Source organism: Bison bison, unplaced genomic scaffold (genome assembly GCF_000754665.1).
Source record: "Bison bison bison isolate TAMUID 2011002044 unplaced genomic scaffold, Bison_UMD1.0 scf7180017864472, whole genome shotgun sequence".
NCBI classification, from domain to species: Eukaryota; Metazoa; Chordata; class Mammalia; order Artiodactyla; family Bovidae; genus Bison; species Bison bison.
The window spans coordinates 1,554,469-1,565,145 of NW_011495033.1; the positions used below are offsets into that span (position 1 = coordinate 1,554,469).

Sequence of the window (10,677 nt, forward strand, 5' to 3'; positions counted from 1 at the left end):
GAGTGGCGCCGCACTCACTGGCACTCACACCGGCGCGCACGCCGGCCCGGGACCCTGCGCGCGCATTCGGCGGGCAGGGCCACTCGGCGCCTTCCACTCACGAGGCGCAGGACGGGCGCGGAGCAGAGCAGGGACCCGCAGGACGCACACCCGCACTTTCCCGCGCGTGCCCGCACTTCCTGGGCTCTGTTCACACAGAACAAACGCCGGTGCGCAAGGACACTTCCAGCGCACAGAAACGTGTGCAGAACTGGGCGGAAGCACCGACTGCTCACATCTGCAGGACACACGTACCCATAGAGAGTTGGTTGAAGCTACTGTGGTGCTGTACACCCCCTCAATACACACATATCCCTAACAGCATTCGTGGAGGCGGTCAGGGGACTCAGGGCACCCCTGTCCGCGGCACACCTAACAGCATATACAGACACGCCCCCAAAGTGATCAGGAGACCCAGGGCGCCTCCCAGCCCCCAGCGTAGCAGGTCACATAGCCTCATTCCTAGGAGTGCCAGACAGGATGCTCTCACATTAGCAAGACATCCACAGCTGTCCAAGGTCACCGATGGCACAGTCTGTTCACCCTTCCTCTCAGGTCACACGCAAGCACCCTCCTTCTAACCAGGAGTCAGCCTCTCACTTGGTCAGTGAGTAGCTTGAAGGACAGGGTGTGTGAGGACCTTGACCACAAGAGGTGATTGGGAGAGGATGAGGGCAGGCAGGGGCCTGGGCATCCCCAGGGCATGATGAAGGATGCAGAGGCGGAGAGGCAGGGCGTGGCTGGCCACCGGGCCTCAGGCTTCCCACATGGTCAGAAAACCAAACAAAGGCCCAGCCCTGGCTCTGTCCTGATTTCCTGAGAATTCGGTTCTGTTGGGAATGGCTGCTGCTTATACAGGTGTGTTCCCAGAAAGCCCTGGCCATAGACAGAATCCTGTTTACTCTCTCTGGTTTCCATTGACATCAGAGATGCTTATCTTCTTGGCTGGGTCCCTTCCAGAAAGACTAAATGAGGGGTCTCAAGCCTGTGCCCCTGCCCCCACCATAACTCCTGTGGCGGTGTGGGGGGAAGAGAGAGGTGGCCTCACCTTCATCACTTCCAGATGCATCATTCTGGCACATCATTAGCTCTCTCTGAACCTCAGTGTTCTCAGCTGTGAAATGGGGCTAATTCCAACCACTTGGCACTCTGAGAAGGCTGCATCTGGCGAGAGCATGGCAGATAAGAGATGCTCACCCGGTGTCAGTTTTCTCTTCACCCTTCCCTTGAGAGAGGAGACTCGCTGCTGACGCACATGATGGAGATCCATGAGTTATTTCGGGACGAGTTCTGAACTGGGTGGGCAAGGTCCCCACCCGCCCTGGAAACCTATGGCATGCTCTGTCAAGAGCCTTCACAGCTGTCACCTCACTGATCCCTTCTGCCACCCACCACGCAGGCAGAGTACAACATTCCCACTTTGCAGGTGAGGAAATTTAAGCTCAGACACCGTGACTTGCTTGGGTGATCTCTGGCTGGTGACAGAGCTGGGCTCAGCACTCAGGTGTCCTGACTTTTTTTGAAACTTTCATGGCCCCCACCCCTGCCTCTCCCTTCTCACCCCTACAGAGACAAGCTGGAAACAGAGGTAAAAACTGGCTCCCCGGGAGCTCTTCCTGTGGCTTCTTGGATGGGGACTGCCCAAATTGAGAAGGAAGGGGAGGGAAAGAGAGAGGTGGCTGAGAATCTTAGGGGTTGCAGTGGGAATGAACCGGCCTGGAGGCTCCCGAAGGACAATCTGGGATCTTGGTGCAAGAGAAATCCAGCCCTCCAAGAATCCAAGGCCAAGGGAAGGACAGGAGAGCCCGGAAGCCTAACACAGAGTGGGTTTCTCATTTCCGGGAATGCTTAAGGGGATTAGTCCTTAAATAGGCACGGAGTGACTTCTGTGCCAGAGGTGGCTGCATCACTAAGTGATTATGTAATGGCACCGGGTATTAAAGTACAGACACGGAACCATCATTCTGTAATTCATTCACTTGAGGGGCACGAGAGTGCAGTCACCGTCTTACAGATGGGGAACCTGAGTCTTCAGGAAGGTGAGTGACTGGGAATAACAGCCTGGATATCCTGACCTCTGACCCTTTTCCCTTTTGATGGCCAGGGTCTACCCATGTGTTCCCTGGGAGAGGGGAGAGAACGGGGCTGACTACTTCTTCCTGGCCTCTTGACTTTCTGTGGGTCTGGCTTTCTTGAAGTTCAGTGCCTGGTTCTTGGCTCTGTGGGTGCTGGCTCTGGGGAGGGTCTGCAAGAAGCCCAGCCTCCAAAGCATCCAGTCAGCGAATGCCAGGATACCCGCAGGAGGAACACTGGCATATTTGGGGCTAACCTCTGGTAGGTGGCAGAGTTGAGCGCCACTCTGAAGTCTGAGTTCACCCAGCTGTGAGCCCAGCTGCCATGGGGTAGGGCCCCCCTGGAGGGAGCAGAATTGGTATTACCAGGCAGGTGTCTAGTTTCTAGAAAGAGTCTGGGCAGGGGAGACAGGCAGATGGATTCAAAACAGTGCCTGAGACTTCCCTGGGGTCCGGGGGTTAAGAATCTGCCTGCCAATGAAGGGGACGTGGGTTCCATCCCTTGTCTGGGAAGATTCCACTAAGCCCGTGTGCCACAACCACTGAACCCACATTCCAGAAAGCGAGAAGCCACGGCATGAGGAGACCACGCACCGCAAGGAAGAGGAGTCCCCGCTCGCCGCAACTAGAGAACGCCCACAAAGACCCAGCGCCCACCAGACCCTGTGCCTGCCTCAGTCTCTCTACCAGTGAAATGCAGTTGGCTGCCCTCTTTTCCTGTCTGCTGTCAGGACCAGATGAGGATGTTGGGAAAGTACATTGAAAAGTGCAGGCTCCTGCCAAGTCTGGGGCACCGGCTAGCATGTGTGGGAATCTTTAAACAGCTGGGCATGTCCAGACCCCATCAATCAGGTTGCCTCTTCCACTCCCCACACAGGCAGGCAGCTGGACTTGTCCTTGGCAAAGTGAAGTGGGCAGAGTCACAGCCCTCGGAATCCTGTACTCTTTTTTTTTTTTGCCATACTGTGTGACATGCAAGATCTTAGTTCCCCAACCAGGGATCAAACCTGGGCCCCCTGCAGTGGAAGCATGGAGCCTTAAACACTGAACCACCAGCGAAGTCCATGGAACCGTGTACTCCTGATTCTCCACCACCTGCTTCTCCCAACAGGCTTCTGAGTTGCCCCCTCCCCTCTCTAACAGACTGCAAAGGCCCCAGTCCAACTAGGTAGAAGTGGGTTCCTCAAAGGATGGATGCAGGGTACCTGCATCCCTGGGATGCTTGTTAATAATACACATTCCTGGCCCTTGCCTCACACCCATGGACTCAGACATGTGTGTGAAGACTCAGGGTGTGTTTGAATAAGCACCCCTGGGTTATTTTGATGCACAATTAATTGTATGAGAATCGCTGGGTTAGAAGGTGCAAACGGTTTCGTATTCTCACCTGTTTTGCTATCCCTGCACTGTTCAATGTGCCACTCTTGGCGGGGAGGGTTGGAATTTTGCGAGCACTCTGGCAAAGTCCCAATGTTGTTACTTAGTCATTATGTCGCGTCCGACTCTTCTGCAACTCCATGGACTGTAGCCCGCCAGGCTCCTCTGTCTGTGGGATTTCCCAGGTGAGCATACTGGAGTGGGTTGCCATTTCCTTCTCTAGAAGTCCCAATAGGGAGCCTGAAACATCCTACATCAGGCACTATGACTTCTTTCTTGGCTGAGAATGAACAGTTAAAGCCTTTCCTTCCAGTAGGTGAGAGGCATTTGGAGGCAATGACCTCTACCCTGCACTTGGTGGGACGCCCTGGGTTGGCGTCTCTGCCTGGCGTCACTGTGCTCTGGGAGGAAGGGCCCTTCCCGCCCCTGGCCTCACTGTACCAGTCTCCCCCTTCCCTGATCACTAGAGGAGCTCAGGGCATGCTGTGCTGATAGAAACTTGTCTGAATTGACAGGAAATTTTACACAAAGGAGAAGCTGATGGAGCACTTCCAAGCACTTCCTGTTTGATGGAGAGGGGCCTTCCAGGGGCCCTTGTCCATTCATTTCTTTAGGAATCTGCACTTTAACACATATTTATTGTACCCCTACCCTGTGACAAACCCCAGGGTGCTTTCTGCAGTGGCCTAGATGGTAAACAAGGCTCCACTTTTCTTTAGATTCCAGAAGACAGAGACTGAATCAGGAAGGGACATGGGAGCTGTCCGCTGTCCCTGGCCTCCTCCTTGGCCCCTACTGGGGCCCCGGCCCAGGAATCGTGTGGAGAGCCAGCACAGTAAGTTAATGGAAACCGCTGCCATATAGCCGGTGGCTGCTGTGAGGCCAACTGGATGTATTAGGCAATATTAAAAATGCAGTTCTTTCTGATAATTTATTATTCACATTTCATAAACACATTATAGTCGTCACAGTACATTTACTAGCCCTGGGCCTGCCAGTGGGAAAAAGTTAACACTTACCTAATGATGTTATTTTGCAGATGTCAAATGCTCTTGGAGCTGTCACAATGGGCTAAATGGCTCAAAGAGATGCTTGTCTCCTCTCCCTCCTGGGACACCTGTTCAGTGGTTTGCAGACCACAGGTCTGTGAGCACCCCCCAACCCCCGACTCCACCTGCTTCCTGAGCCTAGAGATGGAGGACCTGGCTCAAGGTCACCCCAGGCCCACCCAGGACTCAGCCCCAGGGGCTGAGTGGAGGCACTATGGCTCTCTGCTCGGTTCCATGCAGGCTGCGGTCTGGGCTGCTGAACTCAGAAGAGGCCAAGGTGAGAGAGGCTCACCTGGTAGGAGGGGCTTAGCCCAGGATCAGCCTGCCTCTGCCTGGAGATCAAAAGTCAGGGAGGGATAATGCTGAATCCCTAGGGGAAGATCCAGAAATAACCCGCAGGAGGACGGGGGTGGGGTGGAGGGTAACCTGTGACTCAGGTGACAGCAAGGATGAGGCAGTGCCACCGGCCCCCACCCTGTGAGGCCTTGGGGACCTCTGGAGCCCAGGGGCTTTGTCGAGTGTCTTCTGGAGTGGGCTGAACATTTCAGTGATATGAATGGGCAGGAGCTGTAATTGACAATTGTGAAACTGAGAGCCAACAGCCGCAAATGTTCCCTCAAATAGCTCTGAATTATGATGCGGTTTTGAAGATACTAACGATGCAAATGGTGGCTTCCAATTTTAACTCATTCTACTTTTTTTAGATTTATAAAATATTTCAGTCATACAGAAAAGGCCTGGAGTATTACATAGAGACCCGCTGGCCTATACACAAAAACCTTGCAGTTTTCTTGAAAAGCTAAACGGAGAATTACCACATGACCTAGCAATTCCACTCCTAGGTATGGGCCCAAAAGGACTGAAAGCAGTCTCCAATAGATACTCGCACACTGATGCTCATTGCAGCATCAGTCACAGCAGCCCATAGGGAAACAACCCCCACGTCCATCCACAGATGAACAGAGATGGATATGTGGCATATCCGTACAATGGGATCTTAGTGAGTAGCTCAGTCGTGTCCGACTCTGTGACCCCATCAACTGTCCATGGAATTCTCTAGGCCAGAATACTGGAGTGGGTTGCCATTTCCTTCTCCAGGGGATCTTCCCAACCCAGGGATTGAACCCAGGTCTCCCACATTGCAGGCAGATTCTTTACCAACTGAGCCACCAGGGAAGCCCAAGAACACTGGAGTGGGTAGCCTATCCCTTCTCCAGGAGATCTTCCCAACTCAGGAATCGAACTGGGGTCTCCTGCATTGGAGGCGGATTCTTTACCAACTCAGCTATCAGGGAAGTCCTCAATGGGATCTTATTCAGCCCTAAAAAGGAATGAGTTCTGATCTATGCTACAACCTGAATGAACTTTGAAAACATGTGAAGTGAAATAAGACAGACACAAATATTGTAGGACTTTCCTTATAGGAAATGTGCAGAATAGGCAAATTTATAGAGACAGAAAGTAGGTTAGAGGTCACCAGGGTCTGGGGTGAGGGGAAAAGGAAGCTTAAGGAGCAAGAGTTTCTGCTTTGGGTGATGAAGAAAAAGTTTAAGAAATAGGGACCCGTGATAGTTGCACAATATTGTAATTAATGCACTGAATGGTACAACTAAAAGTGATTAAAACGGCAAATTTTTGTGTTCCGTCTATCTCGCCACCATTTAAAAAATTACAGATGCACCTGAAATCCTATGATATTTCCTCCTTCATCCCATTGCTCTCCCCAGGGGCAATCACTGTCTTGAATTTGATAATTATCAATCTATGCATTTACCTTTATGTTACTATGTATGCATCCATAAATAATATGTGATATTGTCTTATACATCTTAAAGCTTCATATAAAGGGTATCATACTTCCACATCCTCAAACAACTCCTTTTTTTTTCACTTACCATTGTTCGTGAGATCTAGTCCTGCTGATACATGTAACTAGAGCTTGTTTTCATTGTTGTATAACACTCCGCCACAATTTGTTTCTCCTTTGTCCTACCACTGGACATTTAGGACGATTCCCACACTTTATTATTCTGTACCTGTTGCCATGGATAGTCCTGTCTGCTGGCCCACATGGGAGAGTGTCTTTGCAACCTCCTGGAGACAGAATTGCTGGGCTGAAGGACATATGTATCTTTAGCTTGACCAGGTAATGCCAAACAGCTCTCACAGTGCTATGACCATTTCCATTCCTATTAGCTGTATCTGAGATTCCAGTTCTTCCACATCCAAATCAACACTTGATGTCACCTGACTTGAGTTTTTGCTGCTCTAATTGGTGTGAAGGGGCATTTCATGATGTTTAATTTGTTCTTCCTGCTAGTTAGGTGCTGTGGCATTTTTTTTTCACTAAAAGTGGGCATAAGCTGACAATAGATAAATGTAGCAAATTGAAAATTGAAGCATTTCTATTAAGGGGTAGGTTAAATGCAGTATGATTCACCTTTACAATGGAATATTATTATGTAACCATTAAGGAGAAGGGGGCAACAGAATGAGATGGTTGGATGGCATCACCGACTCGATGCAACATGAGTTTGAGCAAACTCTGGAAGATGGTGAAGGACAGGGAAGCCTGGCATGCTGCAGCCCATGGGGTCGCAAAGGGTGGACATGACTGAACAACTGAACAATAACAGGAATAAAAAAGACAAAGCACTTCCCAGGTGGTGTCGTAGTGAAGAATCTGCCTGCCTGGGCAGGAGACTTGAGGGTTCAATCCCTGGGTTGGAAAGATCCCCTGGAGCAGGAAATGGCAACCCACTCCAGTATTCTTGCCTGGGAAATTCCATGGACAGAGGAGCCTGGAGTGCTTCAGTCCATGGGTTTGCAGAGTCAGACACAACAGAGCACACGCCTGTGCGCACACACACACACACAGAACAAGGCAGCTCTGTGTGCACTAATATGGAAGATATACTGATATCCTGATGCACTAAAAATCTTTTCATGGCAGATATATTGTTTAATAAAAAAGAGGCATAAAACAGTATGTTCCCTTCGTATATAAATAAAAAGATATATATACAGGCAAGTATTTATATAAGCATAAGATTCCTCTGAAAGAATAAACAGGAAATAGATAAAAATAATTCATCTGTGAAGGGAACCAGGGGTCAGGGAAATTTTTCTGCTCTAAGCATTTATACTGCATACATGAAAAACAGAAATTCATAGAGACAGAAGGTAGACTAGAAGTTACCAGGGGCTTGGGGATGGAGCGTGGGGGTATTATTTAATGAGTATAGTTCCTCTTTTGGGATGATGAGAAAGGTCTGAGAATGCATAGTGGTGATGGTTGTACAACATTGTGAATGCACTTAACTCACTGAAATATATGCTTAAAAATGGTTAATGTGGCAAGTTTTATATTTTACCACTATAAAAGAGTAGGAAAAGAATAAGCCTATGATGAAAACAAATTTAATTTTATCCTTTAAAAATAATAATTATTTAAAACTTTGCTGCTTTCTGAATTTCTGGCCCCTGAAAGATAAATCTTAATTCTGGCTCCACAGTGGGGATGGTAGGAGCTGGGAGCCTGGGTCCGGCGGGCAGGGGTCTCCACCAGAGGGGAACTGTGAGTCCCAGAGACCCCTCAGAGGCAGAGATGCCGGCTCCTGAGGCCTCACCTAATCGAGCACTTCCTTGCTCCCCACCAAGACTCAGGTCCCGTTGACCTGGTCACCTGGGTGTCCCCTGAAGCTCTGAGGTTCCCCAGTCCCACGCATCCTTCTACTGCTTCTCTCTCAGCCCTCTCCCTGGGGCTCACAGATCCTGCCTGTCTGTAAACATGACCTCTGGTGACCTGGGACTCTCACACCATGTCGCCCAGCTTGGTACTCCTCCATCCCTTGCCGGTGGAGTCCCCCCAAATCCCTCTGATGCTCTACCAACAGGCTGTGCTCCAGCCCTCACCAACACACCCACCATCGCTCCGTGTCATTCTTACGGTTTCTGATGCCTTTGCCCACCAACACGACAGCTCTGGCCCATACCCCTTCCCCAGCAACCACCTTCCCAAAGGCTTCACGTCAGCCACCACTGCCCAAGGCCACACTCTGGGCCCCGCTGTGCCCTGTGGCTGTGCTACATCCGAGATCACACTGCAGCCCAGGCTGGGTGGGGGGATCAGACACCAGAGAAGGAAGACTTCCGGCAGCACCCTTCAGGCTCCCCTACTGCTGATACTCTCATCTGCTAGTCCCTGCATCTCCACCTGCTCCGGACCCTCTGAAGTTCCCAAGCCCCCAGCAAAACACAGCCAGGCAGGTGACACCCCCTTACCTGGCATTCTCCAACCTCCATCACTTATGAACCAGCTTCTCAACCGGGACCTGTGTTATTATTTACTTTAAATCAACTTGCAGGGACTTCTCTGGTAGTCCAGTGACTGAGAATCTGCCTGCTAAAGCAAGGGACACAGGGTTGATCCCTATTCCTGGTCAGGGAAGACTCCACATGCCGAGGGCCACGGAGCCCGTTTCCCACAATTACCGAGAAACCCGCGCTGTAGAGCCGGCGCTTCACAACAAGACAAGCCACCACAATGAGAAGCCCGTGTATCCTAACAGAGTAGCCCCCTCTCGCTCCAACTAGAGAAAGCCCTTGTGCCCCAATGAAGATCCAGTGCAACCAAAAATAAATTACATAAATAAATCAACTTGCATTAAAAATGCTTTAAAGACTCAGATTAGCTTTGTCCTAACCATAATCGCTGTGATGGGAACTGATGTGCTGGTTATATTTCTCTGTTGCATATTGAAATAAACATAATTATTACAATAAAATCGTTTTCATTAGTAAATGAGGTTAAGTTAATTGCTCAGGGTCTCATAACCAGAAAGAGGCTCACTAACACTTGAGCCTAGGCCATTAGGCTCCATGTGTTCAGCCCTGTCACCCCTCAGGCTGTCACCCCTCAGGCTGTTTGCTGCACACGTTGACGCTGAAGATGGAAGAACTCGGCTCTGTGCAGGTGTGTCGGGGCTGGAGCCTGGCTGAGGTTTGCCCGGCATCCGCCAGCTCTGGGTTAGTTCATACCTCACAAGGCACCGACGGGCCCAGGTGGCCACACTCCCCCAGACACATCTCCCAGCTCCTCGGAGAGCCCAGCATCTGAGTCAGGTTAGCAGCGAGGCAGACCCATCTCCCCTGCTCCATGGCTGGGTCATGAGCCCCCAGCTGTGGGTCCTTAGTGACCAACCAGCACGGGACACAAGGCCTGGACCTCAGTCCTGAAATGGGAAGAAGGCTGAGAGTTAGGTCAGCAGAGCGCTGGAGGAAGGGGTCCAGGCAGAATGGCTGGTGGCTGAGCCGGCTGGAACTCGGGTGCGAAGCCCCCTCCAGGGGCCAGGGATGGAGGCCCCCACACCCTGGGGGCTCCTTACCTGCAGACGCCCCTGCCTCCTGGGTGAGTATGTGAGTGCCTGTGTTTAGAGTCAGACTCCCAGGCAGCGAAGGGTGCTCTCAGCTCATCCACTCTCCCGTCCCGCTGCCAGCCTGGTGCCCAAACACACCATCTGCCCCGCTGGGCAGCTCTCTCTCCACCTGTCGCCCTCACCTCCCCGCCTCCAGGCACGGCACACACCTGTGCTGCCCACACGCTCAGGGCTCAGGCGTGGTTCCCAGAGGCCAGGTGTTCTTTCCGTGATGCCCCCTCGTGGCCGTGACTGTGCCCATTCGAGCACTCAGCTCACTCCTGTGTCTTTTGTTCCAGTTTCTTGCGGACCCGGAGGGATGGCGCTGTCTTTGTGGACCTCAGCTGTGGGGTCACAGATGGCGAGCCCCCAGAGTACTGCGGAGTTTCCTAGGACTCACCCCTCTGGGAGCCCAGGCTGCAGGCCCAGGGTGGGGCCTGGAATCACCTGTGGACCTCGAGTTCTGAAGCTGGGGTAGGTGGCCTTCCACAACACAGCCAATCTTTGTTAACATGGAAACCAGGGCCCAGAGAGGTGACCCCACTTGTCCAAGGTCACTCAGGAATGCTGAGGCAGGGCCTGTGGCTCTGTGCCTGCCTCTGTCTGGGGGACAAGGAGGGTGGTTCTACCCTCTCCTGCTGTCTGGGGTCCTCTGGGTGCAACCTCTAGGTCAGGGCTTAAAGCACATCCCAAATATGCCAGTGGGGCTTTCCTGGGGCTGCT

The 10,677-nt window shown here is 51.7% G+C and overlaps 1 protein-coding gene across 1 annotated transcript in view; it reads right to left on the reverse strand.

Moving 5' to 3' along the window:
- Window positions 1-1,121, reverse strand: part of DOC2B (double C2-like domains, beta) — a 24,286-nt gene extending 23,165 nt beyond the window's left edge. Inside the window, exons 1-2 of the mRNA XM_010861669.1 lie at window positions 1,088-1,121; window positions 19-277 (exon numbers count right to left, since the gene is read on the reverse strand). Of these exons, the coding sequence (XP_010859971.1) occupies window positions 19-277; window positions 1,088-1,121 (293 nt within the window). The remainder of the gene's footprint in view (window positions 1-18; window positions 278-1,087) is intronic.
- Window positions 1,122-10,677: the final 9,556 nt, after the last annotated feature.